The sequence below is a fragment of the Amblyomma mixtum genome, chromosome 3 (genome assembly GCF_055824585.1).
Source record: "Amblyomma mixtum isolate Tamu chromosome 3, ASM5582458v1, whole genome shotgun sequence".
NCBI classification, from domain to species: domain Eukaryota; kingdom Metazoa; phylum Arthropoda; class Arachnida; order Ixodida; family Ixodidae; genus Amblyomma; species Amblyomma mixtum.
The window spans coordinates 184,073,114-184,092,961 of record NC_143014.1 but is presented as its reverse complement, the minus strand read 5'-3'; the positions used below and the strand labels follow the sequence as shown (position 1 = coordinate 184,092,961).

At 49.8% G+C, this 19,848-nt stretch overlaps 1 protein-coding gene and 1 non-coding gene across 2 annotated transcripts; one reads left to right on the top strand and one right to left on the bottom strand.

Annotated features, from left to right (window-relative positions):
- The first annotated feature begins 1,585 nt into the window (after window positions 1-1,585).
- On the top strand, window positions 1,586-1,746 carry LOC149352962 (U1 spliceosomal RNA). The gene has a single exon (XR_016291980.1). It is a non-coding gene; the product is annotated as a U1 spliceosomal RNA (small nuclear RNA).
- A 5,711-nt stretch (window positions 1,747-7,457) lies between these two features.
- LOC149352961 (CLIP-associating protein 2-like) lies at window positions 7,458-8,444 on the bottom strand. Its single transcript, XM_089575741.1, has one exon. The coding sequence runs from the start codon at window positions 8,442-8,444 to the stop codon at window positions 7,458-7,460; it is 987 nt and encodes a 328-aa protein (XP_089431867.1).
- Between the last annotated feature and the right edge of the window lie 11,404 nt (window positions 8,445-19,848).

Here is a 19,848-nt window from a genome sequence, read left to right as displayed (position 1 = left end):
TAGAGGTACAATGCCTTACGGTGACGGTGGCTAACTCCTTGTGAACGTAGTCGATAGCCGCTGCCACCGTGGCTCTGTGGCTTGGGTAGCTGGCTGCGTCTACGAAGTCGTATTATTTCTTGCCAGCGATGCACTTTTATAACGCCTGAGCCCTTTCTTTCCTCCGGCCTCGGTGCAGTTGTGGGTGCACAAACAAACACCACATGGGGATGCCAACACAACCCAGAAGTGTCAGTCATACACAATGCCACGCCGGAGCACTGGGAGTCAGCGGTGTTTAGCTAGGAGCCCGGAAATCAGCTTTCACTGGTCGAACGGGCCCGAGCTACCGCAGCCTCCGCAGGAGTCCTAGACTCCACCCAAGAAGACTCTCAACAGTCTAGGAGTAGTGAATAAACGTTTTGTCTCTCTCGCGCGCCTGGAACCCTATCACGCGCGCTAATGGACGCGATACTTTTTGAATTTTTAGTTTTAGTTTTGTTCTCTTACTACGCTCGCTGATGTACAGTAGTCTTTCCATTTTCATGTTTAATTTGGCTATCTTCAGTTTTCCTTTTAAACATCGGGTCGATGCTTCTTTAAGAGGGGACTAATGCCTGGAATGTTTGTTGATATGTTCAAAACTGACCGAACGCGCCTTTATCACTTTGTTTGAAACTCGGGATGCGGCCAGGTTTCTCTCGAATGATCGCAGCCATGCTCAACTGATTCTACGTTGTTCGAGATTGTGGTGGTTGTTGCTTTGAGCACCGTGTCTCGAAAGTGCTTTCTCAGCTTTGAATTGAACGCGGCCGAGAGCGGCAGACATTCTGTTCTTCGATGTCCTTCGTCTTAGCGCTGTTTTTTCTAAGGAGCACACTTGTTGCTGTCGTCGAGTTGTTCAATTCTTTGTGGGCGCAAGTCAGCTCAATAAAGATTTAATTTCAGTGTTGCATCAGCCTGCTCATCTATTCACGGCACTGTCACCACCGCGTGGAAATATGAACATCAATATGAAAGAATTTTTAACACAGCCAGCGTGCGGCTCGGCAGCTTTTGGCGTGCGCAATGAATGCGTATTTCAGCAATGTAGCGAAGCATGGAGGAAAGCCTGTAATTACTGATTACTGCATGCCAACAAAGAATCTGTCCGATTCTGTTTCGCTCATGTCAACTACACCAATGAGAATTAATTAAATAGTTCCAATCATGAAAAAGGTGCAGCTGCCTCTGACGCTTTTCGCGATGGCTGTACGATTAGTAGAGGGGCCAGCTTTGCCTTCTTTTATTACCGTTCCATTTTTAACCAAGCAAAAATATAAAGAAAGGAGGAAGAAGACAAAAATGGTGGCGCCATGGCTGCTCGAAGAATGCAGACATATTAGTCTTTCGGGTACGTTTAAACGACTTAATTTCTGATTGAGGCTCCGCAAGCAGTGCAGTAAATTAAGTTCCAACGTTAAATGACTTTTAATAGCTAAAGAGCTTGAAATTGGTGCTTAAGCTCTTTGTTGTCGGGTTTCATATTTATTTATAACACAAAACTCACTGGCAACGATATGGTGGTCGCAGTTAATGGGCTTGCCGGGCATTGCAGCTGGTCGGCATTTTTACCGGGTGCTGAGGTATCCTTGGGCATGACGGAGGAGCCTCCAGGAAGAGGCGTGGGCATTGCACTGGGCCCACGCTGACGCCTGCCACTGCTTCAATCGAGGCAGATGGGGCATGTAATTTTTGGTAGTGGGGGCTGCGTGCGCGCGGCCCCCTTACCTTGTTCAAATGCAAAAATCAGAATTAAGCTACTTTAACAGTTTCCATTAAGCGAACTATTATTGTTCGAAATTAGCTGTTTCGTTACCCGCATGCGACAATAAAGAATACATCGTAACGTTTCTTTAGCACGTGATGCTGCCACTTCCTCTTCTTCGGCTCGTGGCGAGTACTGGTCATGCGGCGAACGTAGAGAGAGTTCAACGCGTCACAGCACGCGCATCTGCCGGAGATATACGCGGCGGGCGTTGCATCGAACACACTCTTACTCACCCCTGACCACTATCATCCCTCCTTCCCCCCTCCTGCCTACACCCTGTGCCCAAAACCTTTCGCCTCTTCCCTCCACATACTCTCCGTCTGCCTGGCGGACCCTCACCCGCGGGGCCTAGAGAGAGAGGAAAACTATATTGTAAGAGGAATTCGGGGCACGACCCCACTACACTCAAGTGTTTATGTTCCTAAGGTTCATAACGCTGGCAGCCCGGCCGGTGGCGATGGTCGGCACGGCCGGGTCCTCCGAGCGCAGCAGGTTCTCCCAGTCCTCCCAGGTCTTGAGGTTCTCTAGGTCCCGCGGGGAAGGGTCCGCCGGGCAGAGTGAAATGATGTGGAGGGCAGAAGCGAAGGGTTCTGAGCATAGGGCGCATGCAGGAGTGGGGAAGGAGGGATGATAGTGGGCTGGGGTAAGGGGAGAGTGTGCGTCTGAAGTCTGCGCCAGAGTGTTGCGCGCTTGCTATCTAGGGAGGGGTGGGGCGGGGGGTAGAGCTTGCGTGAGCTCTGTATGCCTGCGTCAGCTCACTGAATGAGTGCATGCGCTCCTTCGTGAATCCCCGATCCGAGGCCACCTGAGCCTGGTTTTAAGAACCTCGGGATAAAAGGTTGGCGGCCTCGTTTCCGGGATTCCCAGAGTGCGCAGGCACCCATATCAGCTCCACTTGGAGGGGTGGGGGTGCATCGGGCGAGTCCAGTATGTCAAAAGCAGGGAGATGGACTCGGCCTCTAGGAAAATTTAGAATCGGAGTTTTAGAGTCACTTATAATATACCAGGCTTCCGTGCGGGTGATAGCAAGTGCAATGGCGGCTTCCTCTGCAGCCTCTGGGGAGGTGTCTAGAGGGAGGAGCGGCAGTCCGAGTCCCAACGGCGCTTCCCGTTCAGTGCATGCGCGCCCTGTAATGTAAGCGACAGTCGATTTCAGGTCACCTGTGGCAAAACTACACTCACTGTACATTTGGGTTCGCTGAAACTTGAGAATTCGCTCTCCCCAATCACCGAAATTGCGTACACACACCCAGTGGACTCATCAGGCCTACCGCGGAAGGGGGTCGCCGTCAGCAAAGCGAGAGTAGCTGTTCAAGTGTGCGCATTGTCTTTATTTGCATATGAATTAAAACAAGCTTTCATTAAAATGCGCAATCATGAAAATAAGATGGAGATTTTTAATTGTCAGAGCAAATTTTTGAATGCCGGATAACTGCTGTTCAGGCTACCCTCTCGCCTTGCCGGACCAAGTTGAGGGAGCCCACCAAACTCACAGCGAGGAAAGTGCGTTCTGCAGCGAGTGCCACTAAAGCTCATCGTGTGACAGTGCGCAAATGACACTTTAAGCAAATGTCACTTGTTGAAAGTGGCACTAAACGCTCCAGTATGGCAGGAGTATAATGCTCTTGCATTAGAAACTTTTCCAATCCGTGCTAGACCTGGACTACCACATTGCATTAATGCATGGGTAGTGTGCCGTGTTTTGTAGCAATGTATATACAGGGTGTCCCAGCTAACTTGGACCAAGGTTTATAAAAAAACTAAGCGTTCTTCAGAACTGAAATCGCGTGGATATTGTTGACGTTTATCTAAAGTTACAGTACCATTTTTTCGGTTCTCCTATTTGAATAATTAGTCGCGATAAATAAATTAACTTTTTAAATATAGCTTGAAACGTTCAGGCGTCAATAGGAATGTTGTGGAGCTCCACGAATAACGTCCAACCCAGGCACTTCCGACGAGATTGACTTAGCGTGGCCGTTTTTATTAAGGAAAAACGAAAGCCCGCGGAGTTTAAAAAATACCACGTGACAGAGCGCTCCGTGCGCCCGGATGCGCCGCGATTACAGCGCTCTCATCAGTGCTTTGTAAGAAACATCACCCGCTTCGGCCCTTTCGTGCTGCCGAAAGGCAGGGCTTCGCTATGTGCTTGGTTCCAAGATAAGCGCCAGAGGGTTCGGGCGGGAGTTGAAAGAAAGCGCGGCTCCCGTTTCTGAGGGTAATAACTGCACACTCACGTTAGCAGAATGCTTGCGGAAGAACGATGACAATCTCATGAGTTTGAATTTGGGAGCAAGATCCCAACAAGCAAAGACGCATATAACAAGCCTGATAACGTCGTGTGAATTACGCTGAAAAACAGGAGCCGCGCTTTCTTTCCGCCGCCCGTACCAACTGGCGCTTATCTTGGAACCAAGCACATCGCGAAGCCCTGTCTTGGGCAGCACGAAAGGCCCGAAGCGGCTGATGTTTCTAACGAAGCACGGATAAGAGCGCTGTAATCGCGGCGCATCCGGGCGCACAGAGCGAGCTGTCACGTGGTATATTTTAAAATTCGCGGTCTTTCGTTTTTCCCGAAAAAAAATGGCCACGCTAGGTCTATCTCGATGGAAGTGCTTGGGTTGGACGATATTTGCGGAACTCCACAACCTTCCTATTGACGCCTGAACGTTTCAAGCTATATTTAAAAAGTTAATTTATTTATCTCGACTAATTATTCAAATAGGAGGAGGGAAAAAATGGTACTCTAACTTTAGATAAACCTCAATAACATCCACGCGATTTCAGTTCTGAAGAACGCTTAGTTTTTTATAAATCTTGGTCCAAGTTAGCTGGGACACCCTGTATATCGAGCGTTGTCACTACAGAAACCTTTATGAATTTGTTTCGTTGCGCTTGCATTACGTGCTGTCGCCCCGGACGCCTTCCGCGTGAGGGAAACTTCAAGAGGAACATCATTTAGTGTTCTGTCTGCTATGACCAAGTGTCCAAGGGCGTGTGGTGATGGCTTGGCTAGACTACATGCTGGAAACGCTACTGCATGAAATGAACGTCGCTTCTCAGCTCTCGGTCGCTGTTTGCGAAGGTGATCTCGGCGCCTCTTCACCGCGACAGATGTCCCGCCCCGCTGTCGCTTTGTCGTGGCGTTTGCGGAGCCAGGCGAAAGTGCGCCTCTTCGGACTACTAATTTCTCCTCTGTTCCCATTCATGTCGACAACTCCGTTTTACTGTACAGCCTAGGCCATCCATTTAGTGTTTCTGTCTGTTGGCTCCGTTTCTAGACTTTTCGAGTTGCTTTTCTGCCATGATCCAGTCGCTTCCCGCCGCTCAGGGTAGAGCGCTAATTCTTGCAAGTGACTCCTAGAGACATGCACTGGTGACTTATGGTTATAGTCGAGCTGTTCACAAAGCCACACACTTTTATGGTTGCGCACTTAAAAGAGGTTAGAAACACGATGAAACTTGAAATTATTCCAGAAGTACTTTTTTTTTTTTTTCGGGTGACTTCTTGCGTCAAGTCGAAGGTGTAGCCTCGAAATGCATGCCTGTATTGATACACGCTTGAACAATACATTCATGGCCACAGGTGAACAGCATTGCACAAAAACAAAATATATCACCTCATCGCATGGCCGGAGTGTTCGGAAACGAATTCCTCGTTTTCCTTCACTCTCTGATTTCTGTTACTATAATTTTACTTGGTCGATGAGGCAGACAGCGTGCTCACTTATCCCTTAGTCGCTGTCACCATAAAGAAGGCTAACAACATTTCTCTTACATACTTTTTTCTTGATTTTGCGATTATAGTTGTTTTCTCAAAATTCAGCGCATATTGCCAGTGCGATATTTACTCAATCGGCCACATGACACGGCACAGATATGCAGACGCACGCTACGTGTGCTTTCGGTGCTCCAGCTTGCGTTCGTGCGGGTGTGCGTGCGTATGTGTAGCATAGCGCGTGTGTGGCGAAAAATACGGCGCCGGAGAGACACGGCACACTGTGTACCACTGCGTCATGTTTCTACCGGGATGTATAGTTTTTTCTTTTCTCAAAATCCTGCAAGCACCTTTTGGAGACCTTACAACTCGTAAGAAAAAATCGCGGAAAACATCCTCGCCCCCTCAAGCGATGCAACAAGCCCGTCAACCATCTTGCCTTTTCTGTCCCATCTTTCTTGTCCCACAAGGCGCCCTGCTCAGTATCCGACTACTGAGCATGCGTTTGTCAGGCGCAGAGAAGGCTTCACGCCGCATTGGTACTTTTCTTTCCCCGCAGAGCCCTTCCTGCTCCCCCTCCTCCCACAATGTTGAAGGTATGCCGAACAAAGGTTCACCCGACCGCCCCCCCCCCCCCCCCCCCCCCGCGGTGTTTCCTCCCGTCTGCCCGCGAGCGGCTATGCGAGGCAGGAAAGGGGAAAAGAAAAGAGAGAGGAGGAGTTCACGGTGAAGCGGCCCGTGGTGGCAGTCTGCCGAACTAAACGCCCTTGTCCCGGAAAGCTGGGCTTGATGTGAATCTGTAAAACGCGATCCCACAGAGGTATATGTTTTCGAAGAGATACGGCCGTGTGCATGGATAGAGCGTTCATAGCGCATTTTCGTCTCCGACAAAATTTTTGCATGATCGATCGTGTCGGTCGTCTCTGTCGGTATTGTGAGCTTGCTGTGCTAGCGCTGAAGCCGAAATGGCAACCCTTCAGAGAAAGTTGGGAAAAAGGGGGTCAGTCTAGATCGCGTACTTGAACGCGTACCGTGCCAACGCGAACGTAACAGGTGATACTCGCCAAAAGCCCGAGTGCTGCGTACTCTTTCTTTTGCGTGTATCTGTGTGTGTGTGCGTGCGTGTGCGCTGTGGGGTTTTAATAGGGGAAATAAATACGTAACCCCCGTTTAACCGCGGCTGACACAGTTCAAAACCGCGCGGACCCCACCCCGAGGTCGCGTACGCTACCGAGCGCACGCCGATCACGGCGGGCCAGTAGGATTTCGTGAGTCGTACCCGTCGTCTGCTATACCAGTGTTGCCATAATACAGTGTTGCCAGACTGCGAAACTCTCAGTGTTGCCAGACTGTGAACTAAAACCCAGTGTGGCCATACTAGTTATATCCCTCTCTCTTTTACATTTTTATCCGCCCACCGCTGCGCTATCGCGCCGGAACCGTCCAGCTCATAGCAGCAGCCCTGCCCGGAGTGGCCGTCGCCTGTTCGCCAAGCGAAAGAGCACATCCCGGCGGTTGTGAAATTGGTTTTTTAGTAACCAATGTCTCGCGCATGCAGGTACCACAGGCGAAATGTATAAAGACGAGCGAGCGTACAAAGACGAGAAAGACGCGTGCTTCTTGAAATAAGCGTGTTTATGCACATTCACGCAATAAAATTGTAAAACTTGTTAATCGGCAAAGGAGCACCTTTACCAATATCTCTTTTGAAGAAAGCAGCCAATGAGACCTGGAAGTGGAGCACTATGTCATGAAGAAGACGCACACTGCAGCAAAGACAAAAAATGCCAGAGTCTGCTAAAGAAGACAGAAAAAAAAGTAGGCGCCTGAGGCCATGGACAGAAAGTTCATTTCCACCGACACAGCAAGTGATACTGGCACAGGGTCACAGCCATGGTAGTTAATCGGCAAAGCAGGGAGCGTGGGTTTGTTAGGCGATGTTTCATGTCATCAGGGATTGCTTGAGGAAGACGCCGTGTTCGAAGGGGAGCCTGGTGTGCTTCCGCTGCTGTTGCCCTGTGCTCTCTGGATATAGAAGTTCAGAAGCTTCAACTTGCATCCTGTAAGGGAAGCCAAGTGTGGCCTCATCAATTCAGAGCCAACCACGCCATGCAGCGTCACCATGCAGAATACTGCCGCCTTCCGAACAGAACTTTCGTTGTGATCGTACGCCTTCAGCAAAACTGGCATCATCTGAGGCAAGAGCTCTACAGTTATCCTTTTCGGATGCACCTCCGCAAGCCTGGACATCACCTTGATGGCAGCAATGACCGCATCTTGATCATCTGACTCCCGAATGAGCGAGTGCAGCAAGCGCATTGTCTCCTCGGGAGGCAGTGCGGCAGCAGCCTCCATGGAGCACATCTCCGCTGCACGGCACACCTCTCCCTGAGATTGCTTCAGAGTTCCAAAGATCTTGACCAAGATGAACTCAGCATAGTTGTGGAAGTGCTGAGGCTGCCTCTTCAGCAACTCTGCCAAAGCTCGCAGAGCAGCCACTTTTACAGGGACCTCTTGCTCTTCAAGGTTTTCTATGACGCAACGCAGCACATTTCTGAAGTTCTCATCCCAGAGCTCTGGTGAGCCATCGTTGGTGAGAGGCATGAGCTCTGACAAAGCTTGCTTGCGATGCTCCGTCCTGCTGTTCGGGTTTTGAAGGATGGCAAAGAAGTTGTTGAGGGTGTCCTCACTTTTGGCAACACCACCGTCTTGAGATGTTCTCCTGATCCGATGAAGACCAGTCTCCCCTTCGTATTCCGAGCTGGCCATGCGCTTGACAGGCGAAGCCTCGCTGCTGCCCGTCAGGCGCTGCTGCTGCTCATAGCTGCAGGGTTCCTTCCAGTTCTCACGTGCCAGCCGTTGCCTCAGGCCTCCAGTGTCCAGTGGTGGAAGCTGCTGCTCTGCACCCTTGCCTGAGGGGCTGGAGTCCGGGTCCATGCCAACGTCTCCTCGAACAGGGTCCAGCGCCAGCCGATGGATCTGGGCTGTGGCTCCGCGCAGCAGTGAGCTGTAGTTGGTTGGTTGGTTGGCCTCAAGTAGAATGGCACATACCCACTACGGGGGAGTGGCCAAGACACAGGCGGTGAACTCTTTGAATGATTAAGAGTTTTAGAGGTAAAGGAGTATTAATAGGGTATAGGCTGACAGATTGGACGACGCAACGAAAGGGGACCTGTTAGCAGGGAGATCGAAGATGGGAGGACGGCATTATGTGCAAATTTGAATGCAACATATGGAATGATTCAATTTTGTATTGACTGAAAGAGAGACAGAAAAATAATAATAATAATAATAATAAATTAAAAGTTTGAGAATCAGAAAAATGAAAACAAATAGAAAAAGAAAAAAAAAATATTAGCATGGGAGTCGCTGTGTTTCTAAAAGAAATTTTTGAACTGCACAGCGCGCACTCCTGTTGCTTCGTCCAAGCGAAGTAGCGCCAAAGGAAAGAACAACCTCAGAGGACACAGGCAGACCCAGCTGGTGAAACGAATTTTCTAATAGGCGCCTCCTCAAAGAAGAAAATCGGCGGCAGAACAGCAGGAAGTGATCCACTGTCTCAGGCTCGGCACAAAATGGACACAGTGGAGGAACCGCCAGACCAGATCTGTGAAGGTAGAAATTAAGCAGAGGAACTCGGCATCGCAAACGCGTGAAACAGACCTCACCTCATCAGAGTTCATGTTCTTCTTCTTCTTCTCCTCAGTAAACATTTCACATACCCACGCGGAGGGATTGGCTAAGTTACGGTGGTGAATGCCAAGGAGGTATATGTGCGATAACAAAAACTAAGTAAAATAGTAGAATGACTGAAAACAGAAAAATATATTAATCGTTGAAATGTTTTAACAAATGTTCTCGGTGTTGTCCTCTTCCTCTTCCTCCACAGTTGCGTAAATCTGTGCATAACAAGCTCATTTCAAGAATAGCACACGTCTACATGTCTACATGTCTATACATCCTTGCAGATGCCACTTCCATCTTCGCTCTCAATCCTCGTAGAGTGCCGGCCCGCCAACCGTGTGCGTCCTGATGGCTCGTGCTGGCCGCCGAATGCGTGGCCGCGCCTTAGCAGCGCACCCGCAGTTACCCCTTTAACCCCCCCCCCCCCCCTCGCGCCACTTCGCTGCCCTTATCAAGCCTTCATCGGAGCGAACACATGCCACATCTGACGAACAACAGTTCGGTCATGCGCAGCTGAGCTGCTCACGCGCACCTAGATGAGTGGAAGAGAGTGCGCATAGTTTAAATGGCTTAAAAGTGGCCGTATAGAGCCCCACAAGAGTCACGTGAGAGCAGCGAGGGATCGCCCCGACCCAGAATGATGTGAGATGTGTCTCGCCCGCCAGGTTCGGACATGTCTCCGGGTCTGATTACCCGACCCCCAATCCCTTTCCCTCTTCGATGTCACTAATCCCATGGCTGCTTGAAGCGGAAAAGCCAGAAGTTAGTTGAGCCCGCCTTTCCCCCCTCCCCTCCTCCCTTTCAACTCAACCAAAGACAAGGTCAAGGACGACGAAGACAGCTGGCAAATAACTGACACCGTAACCCTACAGGCGTTTTAAATTGACGGGAACTTTGTCTAGGACAACTCATAAGTATCGGTATTGAACTGGTATTGTGTTTGGTATTTGTGGTTTGGGGTTTAAAGTCCCAAAGTGACATGGGCATGACTATAAGGGACGCCAAAGACGAGAACTGCGGATTCATGTCGACCCCCAGGGGCTCTTTCACGGTGACTGGCATTGCACATACACGGGCGCCTTGCGTTTCGGTTGGGTTAACCTTAGAACTGGGTTATTTCTTAACCGATTTGTCCAAGCATCGCTTTCTATCCGTCGTTGTTGGCCTTGTCTTTGGTCAGGCGTCATGCAAACGCATGATGTGGCTTGTTTGTGATGTGGCATGATGTGCAGGCACCTTCATAATAAACGGGGAATTAACGTAGTTACAATAATAATGTTTATTTCACCACCACGGAGTACATTTTGGCCGGGTACCCATAGCAAAAGCTGTCTTTTGGCAGCTTTGACGAAAGTGAATGTTACAGCCCGAAAAAAGTAAGCCACATTGATTGAGTGATTCCACTAAAGGCACAAATTAGTGGTTCTAACGGAAGTTATATTGCATCGAAATCAGTGCTTTACTATCTCACAATTACACACTTCGATGCGTCGCGACATAAAAATAGACATGAAACCTTGAACTACGGGTAGGTGACCACCCTCCATGATGACGTCCACATGCAGAGTGGCAAGATTCGGAACACGAGAGGGGACCTCTGACGTTTGCCCACTACTGAACCGTCAACATCAGAGGCAACGCGAACAGGATAACTGAAATAGAGAGTGTGAAAACGCAGAAGTATTATCTCCTGGATGGGGAACTAAACGGGGTTCATTACCACCTTTGAAGAAAAAAAAACAGAATAAACTGTTGCTATTGCTCAATTGCCATCAACTAAGAACTTGTGATGCTTTTCATGATTTTATTGTTCAGCTCGTGTTCCATTTGACGCTTACAGAAGTCAATGAAAGCGAAAACGCGAACAGTTTAAGGGTCTCTGGACACTTCGGCTTGTCCAAGACCGAGAGCCTGGATGACTATTCATATCGACACATCCTTATGCATATGCGTGTTTTGTAGCACCATTGGTTGCAGCGTCGCTGACAGCCAGCACCGAAGCATGACTTGGAAGAACTGCAGAATGGGCGTGTTGGTAATCCATAACGAGCTTTTATGCGAAGCATACTACTTTAGGTACCACTTCAGCCCTTCACCGTGGTTATGCGCCTCGAAATCACGTGATACATGACGTCACACCACGTGACACGATGACGTCACGACAGTAGAGAAACGGGGGCCCACCTCGCGCCGTCGCTGTGGTTGTGCGCCTCCAAATCACGTGATACATGACGTCACACCACGTGACACGATGACGTCACGACAGAGGAGAAACGGGGGCCCACCTCGCGCCGTCGCTGTGGTTGTGCGCCTCCAAATCACGTGACACGATGATGCCACACCACGTGGCACGATGACGTCACGGCAGTGGAGAAACGGGGGCCCACCTCGCGCCGTCGCTGGGGTTGTGCGCCTCGAAATCACGTGATACATGACGTCACACAACGTGACACGATGACGTCACGCCAGTGGAGAAACGGGGGCCCACCTCGCGCCGTCGCTGTGGTTGTGCGCCTCCAAATTACGCGACACGATGATGCTTCGCATTCTCCAGGCTTAACCAAGTTAAGCCTCAGCCATTTTTTTTCAACAGCGCTAGACAGCAGGACATGCAAGAAGAGACAAGTACTGCGCTGAACTTACAACTGAATTTTATTTGAATCAGGCAAGTCAATCTATAAACGCATAAGCATCTATAGACACAAGGCACTAAGGCGCCAGATCCTTTCCTGCTTGAAACCTATATCGTCATCCCCAAGGGCTAGAAGGCTTCCGATACTCCCGGTGGTCCTCTTGTAGCTTTGGAAAGAGTTGGGCGAACGACGCTCCGTAGGAATTCCCCGAGCTGATCGGTTGTCGCACACCACTCATGAAAAAAACGCTGGTTATGGCGGGGCTTCCCTCCTCGGCATCTTGTCCGAGGTATGTCCCTGAACAATCTCGCCTGTCGCCACCATTCACTCTTGAGAATTTTGCATATTCTCTTGTCGTTCAGTGCATTCAGATTTGTATCACAGATGGCAATGATGAATTCTGCATGCTCTCCTGTTGTGCAGTACGCTCAGAATTGTGTCAAAGATGACAACGAAAAATTCTTCTTCCATAAAAAATGTGGTATTACTACTAAGTCCTTTCTAGAACTTCTGTCCTTTTATCTCAGGAACACTTACACGTTGTGTGGAAGGGTATAGTATTCATGCAGAAGTCCGAGGAATGTATACACGATTTTAGTTTCCGTGCTTGATCGTAATCTTGCCTTGATGGCGCCGCCCCGAATGAGACAAACCTAAAAACTCGCACAGGCGCTTCTCGATGCCATATTGAGCTGTTCGTACGGCGTTCGCGCAGCGGCTACTGCATTGTAGTTGTGAACGCTGCCCGGAACGTGGTGTTTTGCGATGTCCCTGCCCACATCCAATCCAATCCAATCTAATCCAAAAGGACTACGCATACCTCGTCGCGTATGAAGGAATGGGTGTTCGTAGCTTGTGCCGAAATTCGCGCTGTTTCGTGGGGACTAATCGCGTCTTGGAGGCTGAGAACTTAATTTTTACATTCTCTAAGGGCACCAGAGACTATCAGACGGAATCTGTGGCGATGGCGTGACTTTCGATTCTGTGAAAATCGCGCTAACAGACGAACGTCTTTACAGAATCTACTTTGAAGAAGGCGGACTGTTCCTCTGTCCCCAATGTCTGTGACAAAGGGGAACATGTTGGCGCCGTGCTTATCTATTACGACAGGTAAGTACCTTGGTGACTTTGCCATTATTTAGCGGGTAAGCAGCGCCGCGCTCCCCGGAGGTGCCACCGGTCGTCTCGCTTTTTATGTGCCGCGTTTCTTCCAGCTATCTCCTTGGCCATCAGCAATGAACACGTCTAGGCGACGGCATGTTGTGTCTGTGGCCAGAAGTGGCAGCAAATAATGTGAATCTGTAAAACGCGATCCCACAGAGGTATATCTTTTCATATGTTTTCAGAGGTATGTGTGTGCATGGATAGAGCGTTCACAGCGCATTTTCGTCTCCGACAAAATTTTTGCATGATCGATCGTGCCGGTTGTCTCTGTCGGTGTTGTGAGCTTGCTGTGCTAGCGCTAAAGCCGCAATGGCAACCCTTCAGAGAAAGTTGGGAAAAAGGAGGTCAGTCTAGATCGCGTACTTGAACGCGTACCGTGCCAACACGAACGTAACAGGTGATACTCGCCAAAAGCCCGAGTGCTGCGTACTCTTTCTTTTGCGTGTGTGCGTGTGTGTGAGTGCGTGCGTGTGCGTTGTGGGGTTTTAATAGGGAAAATAAATACGTATCCCCCATTTAACCGCGGTTCGCACAGTTCAAAACCGCGCGGACCCCACCCCGCGGTCGCGTACGCTACCGAGCGCACGCCGACCACGTGCGGCGGGCCAGTAGGATTTCGTGAGTCGTACCGGTCGTCTGCTATGCCAGTGTTGACATACTGCAGTGTTGCCAGACTGAGCAACTCCCAGTGTTGCCAGACTATGAACTAAAACCCAGTGTGGCCATACTAATTATACCCCTCTCCCTTTTACATTCTTCTCCGCCTACCGCTACGCTATCGCGCCGGTACGGTCCAGCTCATAACAGCAGCCCTGCCCGGAGTGGTCGTCGCCTGTTTTCCAAGCGAAAGAGCACGTCCCGGCGGTTGTGAAATTGGTTTTTTAGTAACCAATGTCTCGCGCAGGCGGGTACCAGTGGCGAAATGTGCCGCTCCTTGGCCCTAGCGAGCGTATAAAGCCGAGAAAGACGCCTGCTTCTTGAAATAAGCGTGTTTATGCAGATTCACGCAATAAAATTGCAAAACTTGTTAATCGGCAAAGGAGCACCTTTACTAATATCTCTTTTGAAGAAAGCAGCCAATGAGACCTGGAAGTGGAGCACTATGTCATGAAGCAAATGCACACTGCAGCAAAGACACAAAAAAAATGCCAGAGTCTGCTAAAGAAGACAGAAAAAAAGTAGGCGCCTGAGGCCATGGACCGAAAGTTCATTTCCACCAACACAGCAAGTGATACTGGCACAGGGTCACAGCCATGGTAGTTAATCAGCAAAGCAGGGAGCGTGGGTTTGTTAGGCGATGATTCATGTCATCAGGGATTGCTTGATGAAGACGCCGTATTCGAAGGGGAGCCTGGTGGGCTTCCGCTGCTGTTGCCCTGTGCTCTCTGGATATAGAACTTCAGAAGCTTCAACTTCCATCCTGTAAGAGAAGCCAAGTGTGGCCTCATCAATTCAGAGCCAACCACGCCATGCAGCGTCACCATGCAGAATACTGCCGCCTTCCGAACAGAACTTTCGTTGTGATCGTACGCCTTCAGCAAAACTGGCATCATCTGAGGCAAGAGCTCTACAATTATCCTTTTCGGATGCACCTCCGCAAGCCTGGACATCACCTTGATGGCAGCAATGACCGCATCTTGATCATCTGACTCCCGAATGAGCGAGTGCAGCAAGCGCATTGTCTCCTCTGGAGGCAGTGCGGCAGCAGCCTCCATGGAGCACATCTCCGCTGCACGGCACACATCTCCCTGAGATTGCTTCAGAGTTCCAAAGATCTTGACCAAGATGAACTCAGCATAGTTGTGGAAGTGCTGAGGCTGCCTCTTCAGCAACTCTGCCAAAGCTCGCAGAGCAGCCACTTTTACAGGGACCTCTTGCTCTTCAAGGTTTTCTATGACGCAACGCAGCACATTTCTGAAGTTCTCATCCCAGAGCTCTGCTGAGCCATCCTTGGTGAGAGGCATGAGCTCTGACAAAGCTTGCTTGCGATGCTCCGTCCTGCTGTTCGTGTTTTGAAGGATGGCAAAGATGTTGTTGAGGGTGTCCTCACTTTTGGCAACACCACCGTCTTGAGATGTTCTCCAGATCCGATGAAGACCAGTCTCCCCTTCGTATTCCGAGCTGGCCATGCGCTTGACAGGCGAAGCCTCGCTGCTGCCCGTCAGGCGCTGCTGCTGCTCATAGCTGCAGGGTTCCTTCCAGTTCTCACGTGCCAGCCGTTGCCTCAGGCCTCCAGTGTCCAGTGGTGGAAGCTGCTGCTCTGCACCCTTGCCTGAGGGGCTGGAGTCCGGGTCCATGCCAACGTCTCCTCGAACAGGGTCCAGCGCCAGCCGATGGATCTGGGCTGTGGTTCCGCGCAGCAGTGAGCTGTACACCTCATCAGAGTTCATGTTCTTCTTCTTCTTCTCCTCAGTAAACATTTCACATACCCACGCGGAGGGATTGGCCAAGTTACGGTGGTGAATGCCAAGGAGGTATATGTGGGATAAAAAAAAACTAAGTAAAATAGTAGAATGACTGAAAATAGAAAAATATATTAATTGTTGAAATGTTTTAACAAATGTTCTCGGTGTTGTCCTCTTCCTCTTCCTCCTCAGTTGCGTGAATCTGTGCATAACAAGCTCATTTCAAGAATAGCACACGTCTACATGTCTACATGTCTACATCCTTGCAGATGCCACTTCCATCTTCGCTCTTAATCCTCGTAGAGTGCCGGCCCGCCAACCGTGTGCGTCCTGATGGCTCGTGCTGGCCGCCGAATGCGTGGCCGCGCCTTAGCAGCGCACCCGCAGTTACCCCTTTAAGCCCCCCCCCCCCCCTCGCGCCACTTCGCTGCCCTTATCAAGCCTTCATCGGAGCGAACACATGCCACATCTGACGAACAACAGTTCGGTCATGCGCAGCTGAGCTGCCCACGCGCACCTAGATGAGTGGAAGAGAGTGCGCATAGTTTAAATGGCTTAAAAGTGGCCGTATAGAGCCCCACAAGAGTCACGTGAGAGCAGCGAGGGATCGCCCCGACCCAGAATGATGTGAGATGTGTCTCGCCCGCCAGGTTCGGACATGTCTCTTGGTCTGATTATCCGACCCCCAATCCCTTTCCCTCTTCGATGTCACTAATCCCATGCCTGCTTGAAGCGGAAAAGCCAGAAGTTAGTTGAGCCCGCCTTTCCCCCCTCCCCTCCTCCCTTTCAACTAAACCAAAGACAAGGTCAAGGACGACGAAGACAGCTGGCAAATAACTGACACCGTAACCCTACAGGCGTTTTAAATTGACGGGAACTTTGTCTAGGACAACTCATAAATATCGGTATTGAACTGGTATTGTGTTTGGTATTTGTGGTTTGGGGTTTAAAGTCCCAAATCGACATGGGCATGACTATAAGGGACGCCAAAGACGAGAACTGCGGATTCATGTCGACCCCCAGGGGCTCTTTCACGGTGACTGGCATTGCACATACACGGGCGCCTTGCGTTTCGGTTGGGTTAACCTTTGAACTGGGTTATTTCTTAACCGATTTGTCCAAGCATCGCTTTCTATCCGTCGTCGTTGGCCTCGACTTTGGTCAGGCGTCATGCAAACGCATGATGTGGCTTGTTTGTGATGTGGCATGATGTGCAGGCACCTTCATAATAAACGGAGAATTAACGTAGTAACAATAATAATGTTTATTTCACCACCACGGAGTACATTATGGCCGGGTGCCCATAGCAAAAGCTGTCTTTTGGCAGCTTTGACGAAAGTGAATGTTACAGCCCGAGAAAAGTAAGCCACATTGATATAGTGATTCCACTAAAGGCACAAATTAGTGGTTCTAACGGAAGTTATATTGCATCGAAATCAGTGCTTTACTATCTCACAATTACACACTTCGATGCGTCCCGACATAAAAATAGACATGAAACCTCTAACTACGGGTAGGTGACCACCCTCCATGATGACGTCCACATGCAGAGTGGCAAGATTCGGAACACGAGAGGGGACCTCTGACGTTTGCCCACTAATGAACCGTCAACATCAGAGGCAACGCGAACAGGATAACTGAAATAGTGAGTGTGAAAACGCAGAAGTATTATCTCCTGGATGGGAAACTAAACGGGGTTCATTACCACCTTTGAAGAAAAAAAACTGAGAATAAACTTTGCTATTGCTCAATTGCCATCAACTAAGAAGTTGTGATGCTTTTCATGAATTTATTGTTCTGCTCGTGTTCCATTTGACGCTTACAGAAGTCAATGAAAGCGAAAACGCGAACAGTTTAAGGGTCTCTGGACACTTCGGCTTGTCCAAGACCGAGAGCCTGAATGACTATTCATATCGACACATCCTTATGCATATGGGTGTTCCGTAGCACCATTGATTGCAGCGTCGCTGACAGCCAGCACCGAAGCATGACTTGGAACAACTGCAGAATGGGCGTGTTGGTAATCCATAACGAGCTTTTATGCGAAGCATACTACTTTAGCTACCACTTCAGCCCTTCACCGCGGTTATGCGCCTCCAAATCACGTGATACATGACGTCACACCACGTGACACGATGACGTCACGCCAGTGGAGAAACGGGGGCCCACCTCGCGCCGTCGCTGTGGTTGTGCGCCTCCAAATTACGCGACACGATGATGCTTCGCATTCTCCAGGCTTAACCAAGTTAAGCCTCAGCCATTTTTTTTCAACAGCGCTAGACAGCAGGACATGCAAGAAGAGACAAGTACTGCGCTGAACTTACAACTGAATTTTATTCTAATCAGGCAAGTCAATCTATAAACGCATAAGCATCTATAGACACAAGGCACTAAGGCGCCAGATCCTTTCCTGCTTGAAACCTATAACGACGTCCCAAAGGGCTAGAAGGTTTCCCATACTCCCGTTGGTCCTCTTGTAGCTTTGGAAAGAGTTGGGCAAACAACGCTCCGTAGGAATTCCCCGAGCTGATCGGTTGTCGCACACCACTCATGAAAAAAACGCTGGTTATGGCGGGGCTTCCCTCCTCGGCATCTTGTCCGAAGTATGTCCCTGAACAGTCTCGCCTGTCGCCACCATTCACTCTTGAGAAGTTTGCATATTCTCCTGTCGTTCAGTGCATTCAGATTTGTATCACAGATGGCAATGATGAATTCTGCATGCTCTCCTGTTGTGCAGTACGCTCAGAATTGTGTCAGAGATGACAACGAAAAATTCTTGTTCCATAAAAAATGTAGTATTACTACTAAATCCTTTCTAGAACTTCTGTCCTTTTATCTCAGGAACACTTACACGTTGTGTGGAAGGGTATAGTATTCATGCAGAAGTCCGAGGAATGTATACACGATTTTAGTTTCCGTGCTTGATCGTAATCTTGCTTTGATGGCGCCGCCCCGAATGAGACAAACCTAAAAACTCGCACAGGCGCTTCTCGATGCCATATTGAGCTGTTTGTACGGCGTTCGCGCAGCGGCTACTGCATTGTAGTTGTAAACGCTGCCCGGAACGTGTTGTTTTGCGATGTCCCTGCCCACATCCAATCCAATCCAATCTAATCGAAAAGGACTACGCATACCTCGTCGCGTATGAAGGAATGGGTGTTCGTAGCTTGTGCCGAAATTCGCGCTGTTTCGTGAGGACTAATCGCGTCTTGGAGGCTGAGAACTTAATTTTTACATTCTCTAAGGGCACCAGAGACTATCAGACGGAATCTGTGGCGATGGCGTGACTTTCGATTCTGTCAAAATCGCGCTAACAGACGAACGTCTTTACAGAATCTACTTTGAAGAAGGCGGACTGTTCCTCTGTCGCCAATGTCTGTGACAAAGGGGAACATGTTCGCGCCCTGCTTATCTATTACGACAGGTAAGTACCTTGGTGACTTTGCCATTACTTAGCGGGTAAGCAGCGCCGCGCTCCCCGGAGGTGCCACCGGTCGTCTCGCTTTTTATGTGCCGCGTTTCTTCCAGCTATCTCCTTGGCCATCAGCAATGAACACGTCTAGGCGACGGCATGTTGTGTCTGTGGCGAGAAGTGGCAGCAAATAATGTGAATCTGTAAAACGCGATCCCACAGAGGTATATTTTTTCATATGTTTTCAGAGGTATATGTGTGCATGGATGGAGCGTTCACAGCGCATTTTCGTCTCCGACAAAATTTTTGCATGATCGATCGTGTCGGTTGTCTCTGTCGGTGTTGTGAGCTCGCTGTGCTAGCGCTAAAGCCGCAATGGCAACCCTTCAGAGAAAGTTGGGAAAAAGGAGGTCAGTCTAGATCGCGTACTTGAACGCGTACCATGCCAACACGAACGTAACAGGTGATACTCGCCAAAAGCCCGAGTGCTGCGTACTCTTTCTTTTGCGTGTGTGCGTGTGTGTGAGTGCGTGCGTGTGCGTTGTGGGGTTTTAATAGGGAAAATAAATACGTATCCCCCATTTAACCGCGGTTCGCACAGTTCAAAACCGCGCGGACCCCACCCCGCGGTCGCGTACGCTACCGAGCGCACGCCGACCACGTGCGGCGGGCCAGTAGGATTTCGTGAGTCGTACCGGTCGTCTGCTATGCCAGTGTTGACATACTGCAGTGTTGCCAGACTGAGCAACTCCCAGTGTTGCCAGACTATGAACTAAAACCCAGTGTGGCCATACTAATTATACCCCTCTCCCTTTTACATTCTTCTCCGCCTACCGCTACGCTATCGCGCCGGTACGGTCCAGCTCATAACAGCAGCCCTGCCCGGAGTGGTCGTCGCCTGTTTTCCAAGCGAAAGAGCACGTCCCGGCGGTTGTGAAATTGGTTTTTTAGTAACCAATGTCTCGCGCAGGCGGGTACCACAGGGGAAATGTGCCGCTCCTTGGCCCTAGCGAGCGTATAAAGACGAGAAAGACGCCTGCTTC

Excerpts from the sequence above, each read along its gene's own strand:
- LOC149352961 (XM_089575741.1), bottom strand. The coding sequence starts at position 8,444 with ATGGACCCGGACTCCAGCCCCTCAGGCAAGGGTGCAGAGCAGCAGCTT.